Source organism: Takifugu flavidus, chromosome 7 (genome assembly GCF_003711565.1).
Source record: "Takifugu flavidus isolate HTHZ2018 chromosome 7, ASM371156v2, whole genome shotgun sequence".
NCBI lineage: Eukaryota > Metazoa > Chordata > Actinopteri > Tetraodontiformes > Tetraodontidae > Takifugu > Takifugu flavidus.
In genome coordinates, this window is record NC_079526.1 from 9,523,502 (window position 1) to 9,550,396 (window position 26,895).

At 46.2% G+C, this 26,895-nt stretch overlaps 2 protein-coding genes across 5 annotated transcripts; one reads left to right on the forward strand and one right to left on the reverse strand.

Annotated features, from left to right (window-relative positions):
• The first annotated feature begins 660 nt into the window (after window positions 1–660).
• Window positions 661–7,383, forward strand: LOC130528821 (profilin-2-like). 3 transcript variants are annotated; one of them, XM_057038567.1, is made up of 3 exons: window positions 661–979; window positions 3,936–4,128; window positions 5,400–5,580. In XM_057038567.1, the coding sequence occupies exons 1-3, from the start codon at window positions 851–853 to the stop codon at window positions 5,495–5,497; spliced, it is 420 nt and encodes a 139-aa protein (XP_056894547.1). In that variant the 5' UTR covers window positions 661–850; the 3' UTR covers window positions 5,498–5,580. The 3 variants fall into 3 exon arrangements, with proteins under 3 accessions (XP_056894547.1, XP_056894546.1, XP_056894549.1); XM_057038566.1 differs by lacking the exon at window positions 5,400–5,580 and adding an exon at window positions 5,741–7,383 and having other exon boundaries at window positions 666–979; XM_057038569.1 differs by lacking the exons at window positions 661–979; window positions 5,400–5,580 and adding exons at window positions 2,208–3,837; window positions 5,741–7,383.
• Window positions 6,859–26,046, reverse strand: rnf13 (ring finger protein 13). 2 transcript variants are annotated; one of them, XM_057038562.1, is made up of 10 exons: window positions 25,842–26,046; window positions 23,977–24,215; window positions 23,714–23,794; window positions 20,245–20,367; window positions 14,337–14,424; window positions 13,823–13,913; window positions 13,327–13,432; window positions 13,105–13,198; window positions 8,930–9,010; window positions 6,859–8,824 (listed from the first exon to the last, which is right to left on the reverse strand). In XM_057038562.1, exons 2-10 carry the CDS (start codon window positions 24,088–24,090, stop codon window positions 8,460–8,462), a joined length of 1,143 nt encoding a protein of 380 aa, XP_056894542.1. In that variant the 5' UTR covers window positions 24,091–24,215; window positions 25,842–26,046; the 3' UTR covers window positions 6,859–8,459. The 2 variants fall into 2 exon arrangements, with proteins under 2 accessions (XP_056894542.1, XP_056894543.1); XM_057038563.1 differs by lacking the exon at window positions 25,842–26,046 and adding an exon at window positions 25,665–25,770.
• Between the last annotated feature and the right edge of the window lie 849 nt (window positions 26,047–26,895).

The following is a 26,895-nucleotide window of genomic DNA, read 5'->3' on the forward strand; positions in this document are numbered from 1 at the left end:
GGCGTGGTTTATGCAAAAGAAACTACACAGCTGTGTTCAACATATTTAAGTAAAACAAATTGAATCAAGCCACTGGTTTCTGTTTTGTTTTTGACTCTCGTGTATGCATTTCTTTTCCTTCTTAATGTGTTATATTTTAGTGGCTCCCTCCTACCATTCAAATTTGATCATTTACAAATGTTTTCAAAGGGTGAGGAGCCATCCCATAGTCCACATGGAAACATGAACGTAGAATCTTGGAAGGATAGATAAGAAAAAAGGTGCTGCACGTCCATGCAGCTGAACATCGACAGCATAATTAGTGATTCACTTAAAATAAATTACGTGGCTTTATGTTTTGTAAGTTCTGACCTCTTTTGTAGTCCTCCGAATGAAAATACATTTTAAAATGGCTTTTGCTGAGTGGGAATTTTTCGCTAGCAAAATAAATTCAGTATACATCCAAGCATTTATAAATGTATTTTTTGAGTGTTTATTCCCGCAAAAATCGCTTGAACGATCATTGATCGATGATGATCAGTTCATATTGTGGTGGAACTCTGCTGTATCGCTATGACCGGGGTGTATTCATCCGCAGCGCTGTATATTATGCAATGATGAACCGGGGCGAACAACGACCCAGGCGGAGTGATTTAATAAGGACTACACCCATGCGCCTGTCCGATAGCAGCAGCTTCTCTTCATTGCCGACCAGAAGAAAGCCGGGACGCTGCTGTGCCGGGGGGGATTTGTTTGCTGGAGGCCCGTCAAACCAGTGATAAAACCGCTTCCTTGCCGTCAGTCTTCGCCGAAGAGACGTGTTACGTGACCCTTCGTTATATCCTCATCTTAGAAAAATAATTTCACAAACATGTCCTGGCAAAGCTACGTGGACAACCTGATGGCTGATGGCAGCTGCCAGGACGCGGCCATTGTTGGGTTTACGGACGCCAAATACGTCTGGGCATCGTTTGTCGGCGGTACCTTTGCCAACATGACGGTGGGTATGATTTTTTGGGGTTTTCTTGTAACCGTTCGTGTCGTTAGACTGGATGGGTGTTGATTTTATGCATCCCAGGTCGTCAGTCTGTCTAGCCAGGCCTTTAGGAAAAGACGGCCAGTGTGGTACACATGGTATCCGGTGGTCGCATACAAGATGCTTTGGCACAAATAACATTTAGCGTCCGCTGCAAGTCGCAATAACTAATTTCCTTCATCACAGTATCCTGAAAAACCACGTCGATGTGTGTTTTGTAGCGGTTTTGATTTGGGGAATACCCGCCCAACCGGCCAATGATGGCTCGAGGTAACGATAACGGTACGGCGAACTAGCTTAGTAATGCTAGCCAGCAGGTTAGCTTCAGCCTAGCTTGAGGATGCCGGTTAGATACGGGGAAAAAGCGGACAAAGCCTAGTCGTCTTCGAGATTTTATCCCAGAACACGACCTCAGTGGCGATAGTGCTTTTGAATTTACAGCCCCATCATTTTAACATTAATTATTTTTTTGTCGTTTGAAGAACGCGTTTCAGCGGCAGGGCTCGCAGTCAGCCGCGGCCACCTTTCGTGAACAGACTTTCTCCCCCCGCATTCGGCGCAAATTGGGCTGAGTGGGAGCGCCCGTAGCGCCGCGTCCACGGTAGCCGCACACGTGTTGGCGAGCCGACGGTCATTCTCCTTTCCCCCGTTTGTCTTCGGTGGATCACCTCGCTGCCGCTACCGCCCCTTTTTCCAAGATGGCGGACACCCTCCCAGTGTCTTATTCATCTGGGCCAAGACGCTCGCTGCTGGAGCAGAACCGCGGCCGGGGTTCGTGCAGGAACGCGTTCGGCTAAACAACGCGTTCGGAACGGACCCCGGGTAGTTTGTAGCACCCGTCTCTAGCTTGGGGTAACAAATTTCGCGTGCTTCGCCGCACCTCCATTTTGTATGTTAAATTAATTATTATAAATGCCCGTCGGCGACGCGCTGTAGGGTAAAACCTATATAAACCGCGCTATTGTAGAAAGAGACGAGCTTGGCTGTTGCAGGAGACGGAATGCTGAACTGTGCTGCCGCTAGGCCGGGGGTGTCCGCTAGGTTAGGTCATTGTTCATGATAAGGACACAAAATGTTTAAAGGTTAGACGGTCTTATTGCGCGAATAGGTCAGTGAGGAGTCAGGAGTTCGGCCCCTCCCGGGTGAATAACCCGGCGTTGATTTCTTCTTATTGTGGGGGGGATCCTAAAGAAATTCCAGCCCGTTTAGGGATTGGTGAATAACGGTTCAAATTCCATTCGGGAATAGAATAGTTGCGTGGAGAGATGGGCCGTGCAGTCGGCTATAGGCGCCGCCTGCAGTTAGCAACATGCTAACGTCGCGTCGGGAACTTTTCCTGAGTCATGACGGTGCTGTTTTTCGGATGGTGAAGACGTGTTCCGTACCGATTTGAAGGAGAGAAAAAAAACAACAACCTTACAAGATTTCTTTCTTTTCCAGGTTAAAACCACCTTTCCCGTATTTCTAACCAGGAGTGCTAGGGAAGCGAGCGTTAGCGGTTGTCAGCCGTCGCAGTCACTATTGGGATTTCAGTCGTTGCTCGTAGAATGCAAACTTTAACAAAAAAAAACTTTAAATGGTATTTTTTTTATTATTAAAGTACCATTTTGGTTGCATAGCAGAGGTGTGGAACACTTATCACTCAACTTGATTTATTTCCTTTAGCATGACAGCTTGCTGTCTTATTGTTAACGGAGATATTCGAATAATTACTAAAATATAGCACCAGATACAAAATCAACCTCCTGCAGCAGCATAATAAAATGATTAAATGATTACACTGAAGCATCCTGGAAACCCCCACCACCACCCTTTCTTTGCATGTGATATAACTTGGGTAGAGGCCTCAAACATTGCAGAGGTGGGTAATTAATAAAGAATGTTGCATGCCAATGGTTCTGTCCAGTTTTCCTGGAGACGGTCTGGATTAGAGGCAGAAGATGAGCAAACCAACCCTTCTCGTTCACTCCCATGTCTACTTCAGCGATTTGTAATGATCCAAATATAAAATGCAAAAAGATGAAAGGGTTACATTCATGTCACTAGATGATCCCGGTTGGGCTTCAGCACAGTCTCATTGTTTTTACCCCCCCTCAAAGATAATATGAGCTCAGGCTAAGACTGGCAGCAGACAACTATATAAACCCTAAACCACTCTGGTTTGCTTTTATCCAAAATATGGCTTCTAAACATTAACTCTTATAGTTTTGAGATGTCTTAACACACTAGGTGACCTCAGAAGTTATTGATTTATAGTAATATTTAGGATGGAAGCTACTTAGCAAACTGAAACATTGTCTTTGCACTGAAGTATACCTGTGATATGATCAATTTCCTGCATTTTCCTCTATTTTAACATGATCTTACATCTTCTCAGGACTTGTTGTGTCTCATGGATATATTTAACACACCGCAGAGTTTTGGTCTCTGGGGAGTAACGTGTCTCCATGCCATAGACACGCTGGCTTAAGGCTGCTTAATTACCGCTGTCGTATGTGCTTGCAGGGACTCCCATTTCTGCAGTACATTTGGTGTATAGAACAAATTAGGGAATCTGCACCCCTGGCACGGACGTGCATTATTACCAGTTGGAACAAAAAATAATCTGGTCTTATTTTAAGGTGTTTAGCATAAGTAATGGTGACTGGAAGACGTGATTACATGTGGGTGGTGACAGTAAATAGGATCCCTCCTAAAGTGTCCACAGTTTTACTTTAGGTTCACTATACATGCACAAGAATTGTGTTGAAGTACAAGAAACAGTGTCGCCTGTGGTCAAAGTTAGACCACAGTGCTGCATCCTAAATGGAAGCTGTAGAAAGGTGAATTAGCATGATCTTTAGTCGATGTGGTTTTTCTTGTGAAGTTAATGTAGGCAAGATAAATTAGGAGGTCACTAATCTGTGGTTTTGATCTTCAGCCTGAAGAAATCGACGTGTTAACAGGGAAGGATCGGGAAAGTTTCTTCACCTCTGGAATGACCCTAGGCTGTAAAAAGTGCTCTGTCATCAGAGACAGCCTGCAGGTCGACGGGGACTGGACGATGGACATACGGACAAAGAGTCAAGGAGGCGAGCCGACGTACAACGTTTCTGTGGGCAAAGCTGGGAAAGGTGAGTTGGATGTGGGGCGCTGGCGTTCTTTAGCTCTACGCAGTGGAGCAGTAACCTGCAGCCTGCTTTTGACAGTGCTTTAGTTTAGCCGCGTGTAGATCCCGTGTTGTCCGTGCATGTGGGTAGATCCCGAATGCACCTTTCCTCAATATATGATGATAAAGTCCAGTGGTGCACATTCTCAGCCGAGGTGGTGTTCCATGGGAATGCCACAGGTTCTCTAGCTCAAGAGGATTTTCTTAGTCTTTCTTTGGACATTAAAGTAGAACATTTTGGTAGCTAGCTACTAAATCCTATAGGGGATACGTACGCCTGAGAGTTTTGCCAGTTTTCATGTTGTCTGTATGGGCCCTGGTTTTCTGTCCTCCCCACCTCTCCAGACATTAATGAATCCGAGGTATGCCTGGATCTGCTGCCTGGAATCCTACAGTTTGTTCTCTAAAATGTCCTCTTGCATGCATCTTTCTCTCCCCGGTTAACCCCCCCCCCCCGACATACTAGGCTGTTCTCCCGCTCACATGTTCTCATTGTGAGTCCTTTACATGTATTGAGGAGAGGTACCAGATGCATTCTGCACGTGCGCCACATTAGTCGGAGGTGAATGTTTATTTTCCTATCTGCTGCTGCTGCTGGCTGGTGCACGTCCACTGATTAATCACTACTCACACCCTCACGCTGATGAGACCATGGCTACCACGGTTCTGCACCAGCAGCCCTGCTCGCCTAATTGTAGAGCCGCTGCCATGATCAGCCAAATGTTTCCAAGTCTTTGGACTCTTAATACAGCCTAATTGGCAGCTTTTAGGATTAAAGAAATATGGTAGCCACTGAAAGTGTTGCGTCTGGTGTAAAGTTCATGTTTGATTTAATCACAACATCCAGGTAGTTGCCCGGGGGTGTTTCTACTCATTAAATGTAGCTTCTTTGGGGTCAGCACGCTTAAGTGGAAACTGACCCAGGATTAATATCTTTAAAACCTGTCTTCAGCCCCGTGAGGCAGTAAATATTGTAGCGTGCATCCTCTGAAGGATGAGTGTGCGCCTGTTGGTCCGTGCACGCACTGAGCAGCTCTGCATGTGTTCTTTACTCTGTCACTCATCTTCCCAGTGTTACTGTGTGAAGTCTTGTTTTCACCAGCAGCAGCGTCGATGGGAAAATGTTCAGGCCTTGTTTGTGCTTTGTCCTCTAGCTGTTCCCATCTGCCTGCTTCTTTTGCTTCCTCACTTGATCTCGGCACCTTCTAAATGTTCCTTCTGTCTCTTTTCTTTCAGTCTTGGTCTTGGTAATGGGCAAAGAAGGGGTCCATGGAGGCGGATTGAATAAGAAGGCATACTCGATGGCAAAATACTTGAGGGATTCGGGGTTTTAGTGTAGTCTTGATGTAGCGTATGTGGTAAAGTTGAGGGAGGGAGGGAAAAACACAAAAAAGAAAACAAAAAAAACCCATAAAATTCTAGCAAAAACGACCAAAAAAAAGTCCAGCCGTAATGTCCTGTTTCTTGGTTCGATTATACTCGGTCCCAGGAGCATTTGTAAAAGCGCAGGGTCAAGACTCTTGTTTTCCACCATGTTTGTTCATTTATTTTGTTTTTTCCTCCTTTGTTTACTCCAGCATTGGTTTTTGTGATGGGGAAGGAAGGTGTCCACGGAGGGCAGCTCAACAAGAAAGCATTTCAGATGGCTGAGTACCTGAGGAAGTCTGGATATTAAAGCACCCTACCCAGCCACCTAGCAGCTCCCTTACCACCCTGTTGCATTTCACACTACTTCCAGTCCTAGTTGGTAGTCCATTCGTTTTCTTTTATTGCCTTCTCTCCTCCTTCGGTTGTTCTGTATTTGTCATCCTCCCATCCTCTCTTCCGTGTGTCCCCTTCAAGCACTATAAGTTGATCCACAGCAAAGATGAATTTGTTGCTTTCAGGCTGTCGTCACAAATTGACGCATCTGTACTTGACGAAGACCAGCAGATATTTCTGGCAACCACCCGGAAAGTGAAGGTTTTAGCATTCATGATGAAGTAGACGGTTTTTTTTCTGTCACCTTAACCGATAATGAATCTCCCCGACATGTCCTGATCCCCCCCCCCCCCCCCACGTGTCCTAGTACACCTCTCCTCGCACTCCCCCTTTGCCAAAGTCTTCCCACTTTTTTTTGCATTGTCCTGTTTCCTTTCAAAGCAACACCCGTACAGCTCGTGGGGCTCGTGTCAGGCCAGCTTCATCTTCATCCAGCGCCGCCCATCCGGTCCCCCGTCAGAGTCACTCCTCTGTCCTGACGTCGTTTTGGGGGTGGGGGCGCTCGGATGAGCTCAGCGGAGAACCACGAGCCAGATTTGAGCGACGGCGTTATCTGGTAGTCTTTCCTGCTGTCATCTACACCGTAAAGGCTCCAAAAACCCACGGACATTCCACAGCAACAACGGCTCAGGCACTTAATTCTTATGTTTTGCCAGCTCCTGTAATATAGTTTTGGGTTTTTTTTGTTAAGCTGCCATTTTTGGACAGTAGAATCCCAGCATCTACCACCTGGAATGTGTCCAGATTGACCTTTTTTTTTCTTTGTTTTTTTTATAGGACCAAGTGTAGTTGAAGCTCGGGTGTTTATACATTTGCTCTAAATCATGTGAAGGTTGACTGCTAACTTTTTTCCTAAAGGAAACTCTAACCAGACAGACTAAGCATGGTTTAAAAACGGGGAGGTTAGGTGGGAGAAATTGAGGATTTGTTTAAAAAAAAAAAAAAAACACGCATATGTGAACACATCCTGTGTTTAATTACAAAACTGTGGAATAAATTGCCTTGTCCACTGAGCTTTGGGGTATCACACGGTCTGTCCTCGCTCAGTCCTGCTAAAGCAACGTCCAACTCGATTAAATAAGTAGACATGACGCTCAACGGGAGATGTGATTGGTTGGAACAAAGATTCTCACGGTTGACTTGTTAAGACTCGATTGCAGAACCTGTGTATCCTGTGCCATACTAGAGATCTGTTGTTACCCACCGTACACTAAAGTCAAATCATTGGCACTTTTCTTCTCGCTTCTGCTCCACTATTTAGGCCTTGTGGGATGTGTATTCATAAAAAAAACATGTTTCAAGTCCTGATTTGTGTTGATTTCTTTATCCTCACTTTTTCTGACATCTGGGATACGGTCTTTAAAGCATCTGATTTCATTTGCATAAAAACCAAGAAATGCCATAAATTGATTTAATCACCTTGTTTACAGACAGAACAAATAAATTTATTCCAACCAGATGAATGTTTACCGCCTGTCTTTCTATACGGTTGTGCCGAAGCTACAACAGCCTTTAATGCTTTTACAAAAGGAAATGGTCTGATGTGTGAAAGGAGGTCCAATAAGGTTCTTATGGAGAAAATCTACCATAAAACTACCCAACTGGGGAAAATATCTGATCCTATTTTGTGTTAAAAGCTCAGAAAATGGACCCCAGGATGACTGGGGTGGAGTTAAAGTCCCATCTGAGGGCAGATAACTCCCATCAGAAGTACTTTCATCCCTGATTGTAGTCCACAGGAAGCACAGGGCTCCGACCCAAACACCACCGCGCTGCCAATTAACTAAAGATCTGATAACACTGGAAGCATGAGGCAACAGTGACGGTTACAAATGAGCTACTTTGTCAAGTATTTTTTATTTGGGTGAATTCAGTTCGAGCACAAACACAAGATAATAGAAACAAAAAGGCAACAGGTCTCATACAAAATCTGAAAACATCTATAAACTGAGAACGTATACAACAAAACTACGTTAAGTCTTGAGAGTGCAGCGCCATCCCTCGGTAAGACAAGCCTATGTTAGCGTAACGTTAACGGCGATAAGCAGCGTCCTCAGTGGCACAGAAGGGACCAGAGCGTCTGCGCTCCTTCAGGCGGGAGGGAAATTGGCAAAACTACATTTGGTGTGGCGGCTTCTTAAACGCCTGATGCAAGTTAACTTTAAGAAAGCTGCATAGCAGGTCCAGGTGTGTCAGTGTGGCACGAACGTGCACAGTATTAGCTGAAATAGGAAGGATCAGAGTAGGAGGAGGGCTGTACTTGATATACACAATATTTAGGTGTCGGAGGTCCCTGGACGTGATCCCTCTCTGTTACAGCTGACCTCAGTAGGCGCCTTTGGCTGCTGACTTCCTGTCCAATGGGACGTCGGCACATCGCAGCCAATTTTGTTGAGCTGGATGTGCTGGGAGGACACGTCGCTATCTTTGAAAGCAGTAAAATAAGAGTATGGATGAAAGAAATCCGTCATATTCCCGGTAAGAGTCTGTTATGGTGCGTGTTGGGGGGGCGGGTGGAGCGATCCATGTGGTGGGTCAAACGCGGGCCGGGTCGTGGTCGCGGCCGTCGGAGCGGGGCTGCTGCATCTGCACCACCACCGTCTCCACGGTGACCTCCTCCTCGCTGTCGCTGCTGTCCAGCTCTTCGTCGTATTCCGAGGAATCCTGGTCCTGCTCCGAGCGCGACTCTGCCGACATGGTGCCGAAGGAGTGGGCGCTGGTGGAGGCCAGGGAGCGCAGCAGCGGGGTGCTCTCCGACACCTCGTTCTCGTCGGGGCCGCTGTCGCCCTCCTCGGAGTCGGAATCGGAGTCGCCCTGCGAGGGAACCACTTTCTGCTTGCACACCGGACACGTCTTCTTGGTTTTGGTCAACCACGGATCCACGCATTTGCTGTGGTAGGCTGGTGACGACACAGACGGCGATCAGGTTGAGCGTCTCCGCTCGGCACCAGGTAAGAACGTCACGTCAGCGTCGGGGGGGGGCAAAGAAGACGTTGGCGACTCACCGTGAGAACATGGCAGGACTCTGAGCTTGTCCCCCTCTTCGTATTCATCCAGGCAAATGGCGCACACGTCATAGCTGTCGCCTGAGGAATAAAAGTGATGAATGTAAACAGTCTGCACAGGTGTGTCAGAAACAGGTGTGCACGCCCCCTAATGGTGGGGTGCAGAATAGGTCACATTCACAATGACTGATGGGTGGACTGGAGTTTTCTTCTCATCAGTTCAATTTCTGTTTCTCGTGCAAAAAGGATCAGGTGAAAGGTGCTGAGTGACATCACCAGATCCAGACGGGACCCTGGATTTCTCTCCCTTCGTCCACAATGGGAGGAAGCTGAGCTGAGTCAGCGTTTATCCCCCCACTAAACACTCAGTTCTCTGACATGCGGCGCCTCTTTTCCTTAAATGACCCTGAAATGTTCCATCTTCCTCCTCAGCCTGCAGGTACGCTTCCGTTAACCTGCAGGAATTCGACTCTCCCATCAGATTCCAGAGTTCTTCCTCTGTCCTGCCTGGGTCAGTAGATGGTGGGAGGGAGCTGCTATGTTTACACGAGCTCTAAATGAGCATGTTTTCACTGCCTGGATTCTCCCTGTCCGTGCCCAGGCTGCATGTGACCGTATAAGGATGGGGAGTCACATCCCCCCTCCCCCTCCTCCTCCTCCTCCTCTCTGAGCTGCAGAGGTTCCCAACTTTGCTCAAACTTTCCTAATCCCAAAAATATAATCCCCAATTGCAACCCGACACCCGATTTCCTAGTTTCAACATTAATCCCGAGTACATATGATCCTTTTCCTGCCTTCCGCCCTCTCCCAGTCCAGTACCGGTGCGGGACGGCTGGAGTGAGGACGAGGGAATGTTTGTGCAGGCGAGACTCCCGGACACACTCGGGAAATGCTGAACATGGCACCAAGCCACCAGAGAATAAAAGCCACGACGCTAATGCGGAGCGACTGTAAACACATCACAACTTTATGGAAGGCTAAACGCAAATTAAATATGAATCTCTGCTATTCTATGGACTTTAAATTTATTGGAATAACTCAGGTGCAACAGGAAGTCAGTAGCACATGGACTCAGTGGCCCGGTAGCCGAGTTCCAGTTGGCAGATTGAGGTGGGGAGAGATTCATCACTTGAATAACTGTGCGTTATCGGCTGTATGAGAATAATGTGTCATTTAGACACCAAAAGTGAGCAGCTGAGCGACTCTTCTGCTGGGGAAAAGTGAAACGCAAACAGAAATGTGTGTGTTAGTAAATGTGGAAGCAGAAACCTGATCACGCTGAACAAAGGTGAGCTCCCGAGAGCTGACCATTAATGATCAGATCGCTCCCGACCGGTGCGGAGACAAGGTGGAAACCGTCCAGCAGCGAAGGTCAAAGCGTTCTATTTTTGGCCTGTGGAGTCACAAAAAACTCTGACATCATCGAGCTGCCGCTGGCACGTGGGCCGGGCCGGAGGAGGGGAAAACCGCCTGCTGGCCATGGCACCAGGAGCTCACACGCCTCCGCCCAATCCAAACAGTCCTCCGGGGCAACATTTCACCGAGCCCCACGCCGCAATTAGTGGCTTTTGATTAGATTTGATGCATCAAAAGGCCGAATTAGCGAGCTATTAAATTTCACTGTTCACACTGGGCACAGCTCTCCGCGACAGTGCACGATTTACTGCTTCTGTCCTCGCTGTCATTCTCCCCCCCTGTGCGCTCCAACCGATCCCTCTTCCAACAACACCGCGTTATTATAGCGATAGCATGCGTGTTGAAAGGAAACGAAAAGAAAAGAGAAATAAACCGTGAATCCGATGTCCCGTTTTGATGAGATCGGCCTCGACAGCTGCACATTTAAAGAGAACGTGCGTCTCACATTTTAGCGACGTGCGTCGTCCACATGTTGGGAATCCCTTTCACGTTTCGGGGCCAGTAGCACATCTTAAAAAGGACTTGTGGGCCCAGCGCAGCTCCCGTCCTCACTGCGTTTCATTAATCACCAGCCCAACAGCATTCCTGACGCTCAGGGGACCCACACTGTCCTACTGAACTTTAGATGGGGGGGGAGGGGGGTAGCTGGAGCACGAGTAGCTGACGCAGAAGTTTTTTTTTAAAGGCTGTTGAACTGGGAGCCAGAGAACGCCGCTCTGTCCCGACGAGCCTCACGGATGCTGAGACACTGCAGCTGCTGCACGTATGCGCGTCATTTCCTGCCCGTCATCTCTAAGCGGCGAGGCGAGGAGAGGAAGGTGGGGGGTGGTGGACCGACGCAACACCCACAGGGAGGGATCAGACTGCTCGGGGGTCAGGGGTCAGAGGGAGAGCCTGGCCTTTCTTCGGCCTCAGCAAGCGGTGAAAACAATCTGGCCTTTTTCCCTCCGCTGGCGTGTGGCTCGGGTATCAGCTAGAGTCTGTCTAGGTGACGGTGACGCTCGCCACCCTGGGCGCCAACCACAACGGCCTTGGTAATGATGACACAAGCTCTGCTATAAATCCCAGAGCATAAGTCCAGTCAATGGCAGAGCGGCGGTGCGCGGGGACAGCTGCAGCAGCTGCTGTTATATAATCCCATATGTTGACACAGGTCTTCCATTTCCCACTGCTTTGTAGGCCACTTGGCTATTGTTGTTTTATTGTGTTGGTAACTCTGACGTCTCCACCGCCATCACAAAGCAACTTTGATGAGGAGACAAAGGCACGAAGCAGCAGAACATGTCTGAAAACGCGTTTAGAGCGTCGTATTTCAGCAGAGTCGCGTCCTGCCAGAGCAGCAGCAGCTGAGGCCGATCAGCTGCTTCACATCTTCATAAAAATTACTGCATTTACTCTGAAGTCATTGCACAGTGCTGCATTTATGCACCGCAGTAAAAACCAACTTCTAAATGCGGCGCAGATGCAACAACCACGGGACCCGTAATCATCCTATAATGAGTCATTAATAGATTAAAACCACAGCGAGTATCTCTGACTTTAATGCTGTTTACTGGTACCATAAAGCACGCTGTGATGTCTGGATGCAGCTTCACTGTTTATTGCCAGTTTGGTTGTTACGGCAGAAAGAAATGAAAGTCTGGACACAGCTGGCAGAGCCTGGCTATGCGCAGCTATGCTAGACTATAGTGATCTGGGACTGGTTTAATGGGCAGAGCACAAAACCCTCAGAAGGAGAAGTGAAACAACTGACTGTCCCCGAGTGTCACATGACCCGTGTTGGCTGGAACTGTGCTGTCCTATAAAGTCAGGCTATTGCTGAAGGTTCATGATGCCAAAAAGAGGTATAAAACAAAGTTAAAGAAATCATATTACCTCGTGATAACTGTTCTAATATCTCTAAAAATGGATGTAAGAGGGACTGGACGTCTCATTACAACCGAGGGACGGTCCCACTGTTACGGCCCCTCCTGCTACAGGCCGCCCACCCACTCTCACTTGCCAACTGAGCATTGCTCCAGAGCGACGGTTTGAAGTGATTATGAGGAGATTTGGTGTCCCCTTTCTGTGTCACCCAAAGCTCTGACTCAGCGAACAGGAGTGCAGACGCCGTTTCCTGGATGTCTGAAGTCACTGCTGCAGCTCAGGTCGCTGGGTGCTGGAAACCCTGAGTCACGGTTGCCGCCACACGTGGGCAGCCCGGGGACAGACAGCCGACCCATGCCTGTGTGTCAAGGCCAGGTGGGGACGGGCGGCTCCGCCCGGTCAATGCCAGCTCTCGGGAGGGAACACACTCATCACGCACCATCCTCAGCTCCCGGGTGTTCCCCACAACCCAGCTGCCAGAGGAAAAAGAGCCAGCCTGGAAAAGCTCTGCACACACCGACAACACGTAGAGCGGCGAGAGTTTGCAGCACTAAGTGACGCCATCGCCGGTCTGAACACTCCAAGAAAAAACGCGCTTGGCTTTAACTCCCATCAGGCCTCTGAAGCGATAATTCCAAAATATTAATCTGATTAGTTCTAATGTGCCGAGCTCCAGAGACAAATTATGTGTGGGGATACACCGAAGACCCGTGCCTGAGGGGAGACACGAAGAGACACCTGACAGACAGAGGTACGAGCTCTAGTGCAGAGTGGAGTGCTGCCATTTTCATTTCCCACCCGATTCTATTAAATATGCAAATCTTATACCTGTATTTAATGTCGGAAGTGAACATCCTCCACCGGTGGGGGGATGGGATCAGGTGCCCACGTACCTTTCTTGTACTTGTGAATGGGGAGTTTCTTCAGCTGATCTTTGTGTAAGCGGCTCCGGCGAGCTCTGCGTCGGTCCTGCACAAACTTGGTGATCTAAGAACAGCAAATACAGGAAACACCCGCATTTGAGGATCCCTTCGCTGGATCAAAGGGGTAACACAGCACTTCAAAAGGAAGGGCTAGCACTGTTAACTGCTGCAAAGCTGTCTGGAGGAAGCTACCATGAAAACAACAATGAGGATAAGGCAAATTCCCACGATGATAAGGAAGGGGATCAGGTAGTATTCCAGGGGGAGGCTGAAATCCGGCATGAGGACCACATGTCCCCTACAAAAAAAAACACAAAAGAGGACATAAATGCAGTTTAGGTGAGCCAAATATATTCAGTGAGTCAAATATATTTGCAAGCTTCCTCTCAGGAAGGTGACACCTTTTAAAGGCTTCACACGTCTCTTGCTGTGAACTGCTGATGGCCCAGAACCACATGGCTGACAGGTGTTTATTACTCAGCAAAAAAGTTCCACTTCCATCCAGATCTGACTAGCGGAACGTGGACGCAGATGTAATTTTAAATGGGAATGCAGTCATTCCTGTGACAGGCTGAAAGTTCCGTGTCAGCAGGGGACTGTGATATGTTACATTATTATTATTATTCACCAGGATTAAATTAAATCAGGGTCTGTGGAGACAAAGAGAAGAAAAAACAGGCTGACCTACCCTTTATCGTAAATGTAGTCTTCTTTTAAAGAATTGGCCGTCTCTTCGCTCACAAACACTGAGGGGATATCTATCTGCTTCATGATATCCACTAAAAGAGAGAAGAGATCATAGTATCGATAACAGGAGCAAGAAATCATTCATGTAAATGTTTTTATCGTTAACATTCAAATCTAAATGAGTGCCTTAAGGGGCAATTGAGCCTAACGGGCGTGGCTTTGGGCTGTGGAAGGAAATAGGGAGGAAACCCCCATGATGCTTCTGTGCTAACTGCTACACCACTGTGGAGCTCTGGCCACTGTGGTGCAACCACAATGACCCTGCTGAAGCCCCAACTAGGGCAAACAGATGTGGGCAGTGACCTAACAAGCGTGTCGCAGCATCATCGCCTTTACAAATGACAATAAAACTACAAACGTTGTGCAACACCTCATCCGTCCACGGTCCACAATCACGAGTGGATAATTCAGACTGAATTTTAATGTGCAGAAGAAGAGGAGGAGGAGGTGCTTACAATCATTGGATCCCATGCTGATTAAGTCGTCCGAGTTCACATTGTGAACAATGGCTGCCCTGTACCCTGCTTTCTGAGCGTTGAGGACCTGTGAGGGAACAAAAACGTTTCACTCTGACGTCAGAATGGGTTTCAAACATGAGGTGGTCGGGCAGCTGACGGCTGAAACGGCTCAGATAGTGCGAGTTTGTGGTGTGATCATGTGGGATTTGTTTCAGGAACAACAAAGTGTTCACCACGGAACAATTCCAGTGCTGTTTTTGAATGGAACGTTTCTCTCAGAGGAAAGAGCAGAAAGGTAACGACATCACAGGACAATAGAGTGTCAACTCAGTGACCGAGCGAACTTGAACCGCGGCGGCGCGGCTGTTAACGACTCTTCATCGCTCTCTCTGGTCACGGGGTCACAGCAGCAGAGGTGCTTGAATAAAGTTTCAGCTGCACGGATCCAGAATTTATGTGACGTGTTTACGAGCGCTTCAATAGTGCGAAAATTGATTCCCGCGTTTCCTTCTGTCTACTGGATCATTTTCAGCGGGCCCCGTACGATAAAGTGTATCGCTTCGGCGCCATTTACGCCAGAATTCGGATAATGATCGGATTTCCCCCCCCCCGGCCGTGTTGTAAATGGGTCCGATGCGAGCGGAGCTGGTGTGAGAGCGGCCGCGGCTGCCGCAGAGGCAGGGGAAACTGATGTCCCCCCACCTGCTGCCTGTTTTGGTGGCGCTGACACAGTCTGGAGGCTGCGGTATCCTGTTCAGCCATTGTTAGAGGTTGATCGCTCACACCAGATGTGGGGGAGGAAGTAGGATGTGAGCAAATAATCTGGGAATAAATCCTCCGGTGTTTCTGACACAGGACGGAGAAAGATTTGCACGCGTCCTTTAAAACGGCTGAAGAGCCGCTCTCTGCGGACGCCGCTCTTCCCACTGCAGGCAAAGATGCAGCGCATCCGCTCGACTGGCTGGAGAGAAACATTAAGGAGAAGAGGTTCTTCTTTCAATAATCTCAGCGCTTGACCGAGCGTATCGCGCTAGCCCCGACGCTCAGACGTGCTTCTCTTTGCAGTGGCGTCGTAATTCGCTGTGACGCATAGAGATCCATTTAGACCTGCGAGGGGTGAGCAGGATGAGGGTGTGTATTGTGTTCTGTTTTAATGCTAATGCAGGACAGAACGCCGTCTTTTGTCTGCTCCTTGTCATTGAAATTTTATGCGCAGGCATACGTGAAGCAGCGTCTATGGCTGCTGCAGTGTTGTGATGCCATGCGTTTCCTTCTGAGAGAGTATTGTGTCGGGGTATCAATGGCGGCTCTGTCCGAGCAGGGGCCACCAGTTTGGATGAGTTATGCACAGAAAAGAGGCCTTCTAAATGGAAGAGTTTTTATTCTATTTTATGAGAATATTATGAGATGAAAAGATACGAGGAGTGCACATGTTTTTATAGTTTATTTGTGGCCCTTTTATTCACGTGTTTTTATCTGTGAATGTCGTCAGCTGGACCGCGAGTGCTGTTTTTTTTTGGCTCGGGGGCAAAAAGTTAAACTGGCAAAGACTCGGTTCGTTGCTGCTGCACAGATGGGCTGTCTTGAGGATTCAGCTGTTTACAAGTTGAAAATGTCTCGAATCTCAACATTAAGTCACAAAATACATCACACAAACAATGAATATATGCCAGAATGTCCTCGGGGGCGGGGCTAGAGGAGGATTCCATTTTAGGGCTGTAAATTGAAGTCAATGCTGCCAAATGAAGCTATAACAGAGTTCATTCTGCAACATTTTCTTTCAAATGCCTACATCCAGTAAGACTGACTGGTACTGTGCAGCCTTGCTATGTGATCTGTCTGCCTGGGATCTGCTGAGGAATTTAGCCTCTGCTGCTGGCTCACCCTCGTGTTTGCATGGGCAAAGATAAGGGCATTCAGTGCATTCCTGAAAACCTGAACACTGGGAGGGAAGAACAGAGATGGAGGGGCAGAAATAGAAAAGGAGAAAAGGATAAAGCACGCATGGAGGGAGGGAGATGGCAAAAATCGCTTCTTAATGTTTTCATTAAACTTCCAAACCTCTTTACCAGTTTTATGCCTCTTTGTAGATTTTTTTCTAGGTCAATGTTTCACATGGCAGCTGTTCCGCACCGCTACAGTGGGGCTATACAGGCAAAATATCTTTCTCAAGGGCATCTTGGAATCTTTTGTTGTCATGTGACTGCATGACTTGGCTACAGAAATGCAGCGTGCTGTTCTCTCCCCTCTCAAGTCCACAGCCTTTTTCCAGTTACTCTATCATTCAGGTCTTGGAGGTAAACCAAAGTGGAAAACCTCAGATGTTTGTTTTGTCATCACACACACATTGACCCTTTGTCGGCTTCTCCATGAAGGGAATAAAACCGCAGTCCAAGTTATGTCTTAATCAAAGTTGAATCTGGTCTTTTAAAAATATTCATAAAAGATGAGTCATCAAAACCCTTTCCCTTATCACTGTCCCAAAGATCAAGCGGAAGGTTTATATCTACTACAGTAGAGTGCAGTTGGGACTATTCCAACAGTCCTGCAACACTTGGGTGTGACCAAGGACAGGGTGGAACAGGCCCGTCTGTGTGCCAGAGGTGACCGATAGTTGCATGTGGGCAGGACGTGACCCTCTCAGGTCACATATATGACTGGAGGCGCGTCAACACGAGCACCTGGAGCTTCCTGAGCTCTTCTCTCTACAATTCCATCTCTTCCTTCCCCTCGATCCTTCTCTCCATCCCCCCATTGTTTTCATTTACATATACTCTTTCCTTTCTGCCCCCGTTGCTCTTGCTGTATCAGCCTGAATGCCAGCTTCTCCTGAAATCCCACTTCCTTCTCTCACCCGCTCCCTCCTTTTGATGCATTTCCTTCCTCTCCCACCCTCCGTTCTACATCCAACTGCTTCAGAGGAATGTTATGCAGAGGCTCACAAGGTTTAGCTCCAAGGTAGGGACAGCTGATTAGAGGAAAGGAAGCCTGTCTTCTGACTTCTTCACATCCTCGAATGTGAGAAACTGGTTTTGCACCAAATGTTTAATTCGGTTCTTCCTTGGAAAAAACCACATTAACATTAATGTGCAGTACTTTTGTCACAGCAAACTGCTCAGAAAACTGCAGCAACCTCAGATCTGGTTCTCTCTCTCTCCCACACACACACACGCCAGTCATGCATCCAGTCAGCCAGTCATACCCCGTCATGAGACTGAGTGAGCATGTGCAGGAAGCCTGATCACTCTTTGGCGAAATAAAGCAGAACAAGTTTAAATGGGATTTAAAATGCTGAGACAATATTACCCAGGGCTGGGTCCACTGTAGAAAAGAAACAGAACCCCAAGAGGAAGAAAAAAAACCCCAAGGATGACTCAAGTGTGGTATAAAGAAGAACTTTCTCTGAATAAACCACAGGACACACTTTTCATCCTGATGATCTGAGGCTTTGTGGCAACACCTCTGTGTTTCCTTGACTGTTGTAATCATATGCACTAGTTATTTTTTTAACCTTTAGTTGTGACCAAATCTGCCAATGGACCCTCCTTAGCTGAGAATACAAGGCTTCATATTTGTTAGGTAGTTCAGAATGAGGTCAAGCAACAGTAAAGAAGGCAGTAAAGAATTTCACCAAGTCCCAAAATGAGTAAATGTAAACAAATAGAGAAAAATCTGCAAATGGGAGAGTGGTGTGGCCTCTGTGGGGCGGTACTGAGTTGCAGTCTGGAACAAAAGAGCTGGCAGAGCAGGTGTGGACAGAAAAGGTGGAGACTGAGGTGGGTGGTACAAGGCAATGTCACATTACTAAGCCATTGTTACATAACGAGGACATTTCCTCTTTATGTACAAAAAAAAAGCTCCTGTGTGTGAGTGGTCGAGATTTATTCGAGGGCAATCGGGGATTTAAAAAAAAAAATCATGCCAAGACTGAGAAGAGGCACAAAATGGAGAGTGGAGAAAAGATGTATTGAGTTTCCTGTTCCCTTAAACACTAGTGCTTCACACACACAGAAAGGTCATAAAGGTCACTGATGACAACCCCCACCACAGTATCCCAGCATACAGGAAGTGCACACCCCAACTCTCTGGAGATACGGATTCTGAAAGAACCGAGCATCAAGGGTTACCCTCCTCCTATCACACTCTCCATCTTTCTCTCTCACACACACACAAACACACAGCTGTGGGTACTTCTGTCTCTGTGAGGACGTCATGCATTCCCCAGAACCCTTACTCTAACCCCTCAACGTCACTATTAAATACACAATTCCGTCCTTAACATGAGAACAAAACCTTAACGCTCAAACAGACCTGTGAGGGTGTGACGACCAGACAAAAATGTCCTCGCTTTGACACTGCAATTTGTATTATTGTAACATACACACACAGGCAAGCAAACGCATCGTTTCTAAAAAGGCTGCTGTTTGGTGACGTCAATTTTCTTGAGGAGTTTGTACCCACCGACGGCACAATATATGGACATACGTCAGTTTACATCAGTGCCCAACAAAATTAACAAGTGTGTGGTGAACCACAGCATCTTAAGTATAGACCCTCAGCATTCCAAAACATGGACTCAAACTAGCAACATCTGTACTGTTGACACAACGGGGGAAAAATTCTGTGGAAGACGCGACATCCGAGCCCCCGCCAACAAAATCAACACAGTCTGTGAGGGAATGTGTGTTTGAGTTCACATTAAAACTCTCTGAGATGCGTGAATGTGACGCAGGGCTCTGTTCAATGGCTAAAACTTTCTCCTTCGAGGGTTTGTCGAGGTTAGATTTCAACCTTTACACAGTTCAGGGAGAGTCAAGGTGTGTGAGTGTGTGTGTGTGTGTGTGTGTGTGATTTTTCGGACACACAGCTATGTGATGTGGGGTCTGGTTACATTCCAGGCAAGGGAACAACTCACTGCACTGCCTGTCAACATTTCTGTGTGTGTGTGTGTGTGTGTGTGTGTGTGTGTGTGTGTGTGTGTGTGTGTGTGTGTGTGTAAGGAATGCAGTTATACCTTATAAGGCCATATGGCTGCTTCAGACTTAACAGTGAAACAGGAAAAAGAACCAGAGGAAGTGCAAGGAGAAAAATAAATCACACTGAAAGGAACGTCAGAGAGGAAACGTGAGGGTTGTTTTAGAAAACAGCAGAGAGGGAGAGGGAGAGGCCGGGACGACGCCATTCGGGAGCAGGAGACGAATGAGGCCACATAGTTTCTTCCCTTTCATTCCATCGGTAACCTTCAGAGCCCGTCTACTGGCGCCGCGTCCCGCCCTCCTTCAGCGCCCACCTTTCCTCACCCTCTATTCGCTCGGTTTTGCGCGAGGCTGAACCAACAACCTTTACAATGCGTTTAGCAGTCGAGCGACTGGTGCTCGCACGTCAGGGGACAAAGATGGGAAATGTTCAGGGGGGCATTATCACCATTGGTGCATCATTCGGGAGCTTCCAGGTGCTATTTTTACTGGTGACCCAGGTGCCCATGCGGATTTTTCTGACTATTTTCCTTCCTTCGTTCTGACTATAACTTTGACTATTTTCCTTCGCTTCTCCACGTCGGCTGGACTTTCTCCAGTGTTTAGGTTGGAAACGTTCCCATTACAACCCCCCACACACACACCCCAACGCCTTCCTCCATCCATTCATTCATTCTGATTTTTCATTCTTTTTCTTTAAAAACACACATCAGGGGAAACTGCATTTCTGACTTCACGCGTCCGCACTAGATGAGTGGTGGTAAGCAAAGCGGTCAAGGGAATTATATTTGGGGAAATGGCAGCTTCCTGTTTTTGTGTCATGACCACACGATCCAAGTGCTAAAGTGAACTGAGGAGTTCAAGCACAGTTCGAGCTTTCTTGTCTCAATAAATATCAGCGCGATGCCATGACAGTGGCACCTTCATACCTTGACGTCAAAGTTGCATTCAAAGCGCTTGATGAGGACGATGAAGGCGCCCGTCAGGTTGTCCCTGGGGGGGGGCTCGATGGGCTCGCATGCATTTTCTGGTCGCGCCCCGATCAGGAAGCCCTGAAGGAACAACACGTAAAAGGGAGACGTTAAAAGGATTGACAAGTGATAAACCTCACAATGAAACAACGTGTGCTTCTCATGTCATTCATCAATAGTTGCATTTTGCACCCTTTCTTAGGTATTGTGATATACAGTAAATGGGATTATTTGTGTCTGAAGTGCCTGAAGACAGTGGGAAGAGAGCTGGGAGAGGCTGAAAGAGGGATAAAGAGAAGGAGAGCAAAGCTGGAAAAGAAGAAAAGACAAATATAGAGGAAAAGATTGCAGAAACTCAGACTAAAACAGTTGGAAAGAGACAAAAATAGAAAAGTGAAGACAAAAAAGGCAGACGGCAGGGAAAAAAAGAGAGGGGGGGGGGGGGGTAGTGCAGACAGAGAAGAGAGACCCAAATTGATTTCTAAACCTCCACTGCTCTTATGCAAGTGTAAGACTGCTCTCTTTCTCTCTCACTCAGTGTGTGTCTGTGTGTCACAGGGTGGCAGACAGGAAGTGAAGACCGCTTTGGGACCCAGTTCTTCTACAGTCAATGTTAAAAAAAACAAGCCTGATTATCAAGGAGAGTCAGCAGTTTCTCTCTCACTCACAAGGCCGTCGGCTGCCAAAAGAAAAACCTAAATGCTTTGGGTGATTCTCACCAGCTGCCACACTGACGTGACTCTGGAGAGGCTGCTGAAAAACAACCGTGGTGACCCATCGCCTTCACCAACCAAAACCAAAGTCGCTGACTGGGCACCCCAAAAGTTGAGCTTTTGACAAAAATAAGGCTTGATGCGCACATTGTTGAAGTCGTGACTCATCTGTAAAATCTGGCATGGATTCACACAGCGCTTTCACAGCCCTCACCGCTGGGGGCCTCCTACAATGACGTCACTGTGCCACTGCCTCACATTCCCGCCTGTCAGACAACGGCGCCACCTGGCGGCTCACCTGAGAACTACCCCCAGGAGGGGCGGGGCTGGCGTTTTAAAACCAGGAAATGACTATATAAGGAGAGGAAATCTATTAATTTATCACTCTTTTATGAAAGGCACAACTAATGGTAAACATATGTTAAAACACAAGACAACAAAGCAGTTGCAATTTCTTTGTTATTACAATTAACATCCAATTTATCTGTGAAAAACATCAGTGTCTAATGCAATTCCAACCTAATGATAACGAAGTCACAATAATTTATAGAATCATATGACAAATTATATGCATGCCTGCGTTTTTTTCTGGTTGTTGAGCCTTTATTCCTTCTAAAACTCTTTATTTTCCAAACACTAATCCCTGCCTGGCCCTTGTCTAAAGTTACTGAAATCAACAGGGATGCAGAGAGAATTTATCTTGTGGATTACGCCATCATTTCTGCAGCGGTCACATTTAATCCTGTCACTAATCATCTTCACTATATGGCTTGTTTGCAGATCTGCTGTGGGTTTAAATGGCAGAAACAGAAAATAATAACCAGCTCTGACGGAGGGCACCTATAAGCAGATTAATACTTGTGTAACTCTACTCTTAAAATCAGTCATTTTCACACACCTGTCCCCACAATACCAGGCAAACTGGGTGAAAATAAACAATCCATATCTGCAACATCCCTCACAGGAGCCATCTTTCTTTTAGTTTCCTTTAGTTGTCATGCTGCTAAAAACATATGGTAAAAAGTAACTTTGCAAGTTGAAACTAGAGGGGGGAGAGAACGTTGACGCTCGGGGCTTAAGTAACCAAGTAAGTAAGTAAGTAAACTAACCTGTGACAGTAAAGTATCGTCTATTCTTACTTCAGATGATTTCACAAGCATCACTCTTGGAAACCCATGATTGCAGCTAACTTTTTTTTCTTCCTGTCAAATCTGACTCAACCAAAATACATTTAATTTTGTTTAAGATATTGATGAATTTTGGAAAGAAAATGATGCAGAGGAAAGATGTGTAACCACAGGGCAGTAAAGGTTAACGCCCCTGCTCTTTATGTCAGAAGCATACAGTACAAAAAGTGTTCCCTAAATCTGATTTATCTCACACCGCGACATGTTTGTTCAAAATCATTAAATAATTTAAATCTGGGAGGATTTCACTTGTTGCTTCTTAAGGGACATGCAGGTTTTTTTCTTTACAGTATGTGTGTGCATTCAAAGGCCTCTACTAACGTTGTTTCACCATAGAAACCACAGACATTTCGCAGGAAACCAGAGCATAAAATCTTAGTGTGTCTTCAGATCGGGCTGTAATTTTAGAGGTAAAAGTGTCACAACAAACTTCTAGGAACGCTAATAAAGACTGAACATTTCTGAAGCTGTACTTGGTCAATAATGGCAAAACTACAGCTAAAAACACTCTCTAAAAACTATTTATCTGTACTGTAAGACTAAACCTGCTTTAATTAGTCGCTTCATTTTAACCGTGCATTTATACCTACGTTTAAAATGATCAATGTGTACATGCTGCAGGCACAGGCAGACTCGTTTTGAAGCTCTGAAGCATCTGTAAATGGGCCCAATTATGTAAGCAGAACAGAGAAGACTATGTTTGAAGAGACGTTCCCTGTGGGAATCCTCCGGACACAAGCAGGCCTTTCGTCTTGTGACAGCAGAGGTTATTCAAAGCAACGTACAGCTGTCGCACTGGGAACCTCCAACGTCCAAAGCGAGCTGTTAATTAAAAGACTACAGCATCATCTGCTCTCAGCCAATCAAACGGTGTGATTTACTGGCACACACGGATCACTTTGAAGCTGTTAACCAAATTCTGCTCTCGCTGCCACTTTCTGTGCCGGATTGTTGAAAACATGGCAACGGGGCTGATTTTCCTGCAGAGCCTAAATGGAGAGTGGCCAACAGCTCAACCACCAGGCTTTAAATCCCTAAAATACACGAGACCATAATTCATGTGATAATGCCATAATGACGCTGTAGGGATGGTATTATGGTGGATAAACCTGAATACAACAGCCTTAATTTCAGAGAGTAATTATGACTGTTCCAATATTCGCTTAACTTCCTACATAAACACAAAAGATCATCATTTGTATGACAGCCGAGCTCAGTCTGAGACAGAAAATGACCAGCTTATGTACCAGACGTGAATCATTCCGTCTGTTTGTGAGCTCTGCTGATCAAACCACCACCATGACTTTGTGTGTGTCTGCGTGAGCACAATATTATCCACCTCCACACATCTTTAGGAGAGGCTTCCGTGAACAAGACAAAGGTTAGTGCTGCATCACAATGACTTCTCAATGGCTGACTTCAGATTGCCAGCTTCAGATTTTTGTAGTTTTCTTCTTGAAAGCCTCATAACGGCAGTTTCCATGGTGAAGTGTGACATGTCCAAGGAGACAACGCTCCTTCACTCACCTTCAGACCCTCAGTTGGAAGCCGATACCCAAACCTTGCAGGCAAGTCCTCAAAGCTTTCCGTTTTGTTGTCAAATGTGTACTAAAAAAATGACAAACAAGTCACTTTTACTTATAACCATGACTAGGTATCTAAAAATAAAACACATAAGAACATGAACAGAGAAATAAAACTGTCATTCTTGCTAACCCATGTTGCCACAGAAACAGGAACATCAGGTGGCCTGACTTATACTGGTGCCCTGGTTCTACGAATCCACTCACCGCAGCGATGTCGGCCTCCACGGGCAGCAGGTTGAGGAAAGCAAAGAGTTGAACGGTGAAGATGGTGTAAATTTGTGTGGCGGAGAGCATCAGCATTCCCAGTGAGAGCAGCATTTTGAATTCAGGTGGGTTTCCCCGCCACTGCACCGCTCGGTCATAAACGTCCACAACTCCAGACACAGATGGCCTCACACAGCGGCCTGCAAGAGAAACTGTAGGCCCGTCTGCCGTTGTCACACCTAAAAAACAGAGCAAAATCAGACCGGATATGAATGCAAAACCTTAAATGACTAAACATATTTGTCCTATTTCACCTTGCACAAACAGGTTTGATGCTAATTTCAGTTACCTGCAACAGGGTCAAGCAGGAAACAGGCAAACAAAAACAACCATGATGTGTAATTACAGTTAAATCTGAGATACTAAGCTGCAACTTCTGGTTGTGAGAACAATCACAAGCCGTTAACACACTTTCAGAAACTCACTGTATGATATGCTCAAGGTTACTGTAGCCAACACCAACGCCAATACAGAAGTCTACACCTTGACAGTGCTTGCTCTTTGTGTCTGCTTTCAGAAAACACTCTTTGCTGTGATGCCTTTCCAGCATTGATTCATCTTGGGAAAGTCAACAGCAATGCAGGATAGAAAACAGAAGACACCAATATACTGCAGTGCAAACTGGGAGTGACTCCTGAAGGAATAGCGAGGACAAGGCTTTACCATGCTCATATATATACACTGCATAGTAAGGTATAAATGAAGGTGCTGCCCTTGTAGCAGAGCAATTACAAATAAAAGTTTAATCTCATATCACTGCAAAGAAGAACCAGATTCCATCTGAAGTAAACCCTTGGTTCAGTCACTCTCAGTGACACCTCTGGTAGGGTTCTATGCTTGTGACAGTTGGGTTTCTAAACATGCGTGTTGCCTCATATATTTGCTTGTAGCAAACCTCCAGTTTAACCGTAAAAGGGGCAGGAGCTGACAATGGCCACATGTGATCTGGTCAGGAGAAAACCACCTGCTCAGATCATCAAATTCAAAGCTCAGGCAAAAGTGGGAAAATGGCGTAATACACTGAATTTGAGGCATATTTCCCCCACCCCATGGGAGTGTGCAATTCATTTGTCTCTAAATTAATTTTAATGTTTCACATCAAGTGTTGTATATACTTAAGGAAATTAAACCTGATTCTGATTAAATCTCTGAGATTTGAAATGACTAAAGATTTTATTTAATTGTTACCCATAATAATAAACCACTGCATGGGGGGGAAGAAGGGGGGGGGGGGGGGGGGTTCTATATGTATACATACATGTATATCTCAAAGTACACTGTTAGGAGCCATCCATATCATTACAGAGTTTACAAATGGCTAAAACATTTGCAAATAACAAGAATCATGCCATTTTAGTGGGAAAATGTACACGAATCTTCCAAAAAGGAAGTGAAAGCTGCAACATCCATCATAAGACAACAGCGAAGAGATGACACATCAAAACCAAATCCCAGAATCGCCCACTGAGGTAACTGGAGGCTTCTCACTTAACGATCTTTAAAGCGCATCAACGCCAAATGCGCAGACCCGATAACCAACTGTGTTTTAGCAATAAGTCCAATACATGTGACTAACGTTACGATTTACAAACTAATGGAAAATACATCTAAAATATTTCGTACCGGACCTTTAGAGTTAGTAAAAGCTCTTTCCAAGGGTCACGGTTTGGTTAGAAGTACATCGGCGGAGTGGTGAAGACACTCCTTACAGACGAGTGCAGCCATCTACAAAAACAGAGCGTCCTGTTCCCGAGTTAGCCTGATGCTAAGGCGCTAGCTGCAGCTGTGTTATGGTGGGTGTTTACCTTGTCCAGGAATTTAGTCGCTGGAAGGGACAGTTGTTCCTTTTAGTAAGGCGTGCATCGTGATAAGGAGCGTGCGGGAAAGCGAGGATGTCGGATGCACATCGCCCCGTTTAAACGATGAGCACGGCGGCAAGAGCAGAAAATGTTGACCACTGCCTTTAATCCCGTCCGCTAGCTATTTTTTCCCCATGTGAGAGTACAAACTTCCGCCACATGGGCCACTAGTTATCTGGCTTCTGATTGGACGACTCACCTGTCATTCACTCCATTCCGGAAATTACTCCAGACGTAAACATATCCACGTGACGGCACCGCTCAACCATTTAATATCCCTCAGCTGTTAAAAGGATACTCAGATTTGCTTTAGACCACAGATAATTTACGATAACGCTACTTACATTTTGAATTTATATACTTTAAGATACTACACGTTTTATACGCTGTAAACGGTGCTGTCATCCAGTGTAATTATTATTTCCCTCCTCAAGTTTTCACTTTTAAATCTCTAGCACCCTCTGTAGTAAACGGGAGAGATCTTATCGCTAGTGGGTGGGATCCGAGTGTTCTCGTATTTTAAATCACACTATATCTATCAGAGTACATATCTTAGCGTAGAATTGCAGTTCATTTTGAATGCCGTTGACCGTGTGGGGTAATGTAATTCTTATATCCCTAAGATTTTGAAGAGCTTTCTTGCTTAGATGAGACGCAATGTTGCAAATTTTGAAAATGTAGTAGGTATAAGCACAAAATTCGCTGTTTAAATGGACAAAGAGGACAGTACCTTGAGGGACAGTACAGTTACCTTGATTGTTTAGATTTCCATGGGTCTGTTCAGAGTTTTCCAACAGAAAGTAGAGGATTGACAAGAAGAGAATGTAATGTAGGAGAATTCATTTAAATAGTTACATGAAACTGTTGACGCTTATTTTGACTTGTTGTAAATTCTTCATACGAATCAGTGACTACATGTGAACTTGTGTAACTGTGGTTCAACACGTGAGGTCTGCTTGTAAAGATGTCAGATATACATAAGTCAGGTGATTATTTTGAA

Coding starts and splice junctions, on each gene's coding strand:
- LOC130528821 (XM_057038567.1), top strand. CDS start 851: ATGTCCTGGCAAAGCTACGTGGACAACCTGATGGCTGATGGCAGCTGC. Junction 980..3,935: donor GTACCTTTGCCAACATGACG/GTGGGTATGATT, acceptor TTTGATCTTCAG/CCTGAAGAAATCGACGTGTT. Junction 4,129..5,399: donor TGTGGGCAAAGCTGGGAAAG/GTGAGTTGGATG, acceptor CTTTTCTTTCAG/TCTTGGTCTTGGTAATGGGC.
- rnf13 (XM_057038562.1), bottom strand. CDS start 24,090: ATGCTGCTCTCACTGGGAATGCTGATGCTCTCCGCCACACAAATTTAC. Junction 20,368..23,713: donor TTCCAACTGAGGGTCTGAAG/GTGAGTGAAGGA, acceptor TTGTTCCTTCAG/GGCTTCCTGATCGGGGCGCG. Junction 8,825..8,929: donor AGTCCTGCCATGTTCTCACG/GTGAGTCGCCAA, acceptor TGTCGTCACCAG/CCTACCACAGCAAATGCGTG.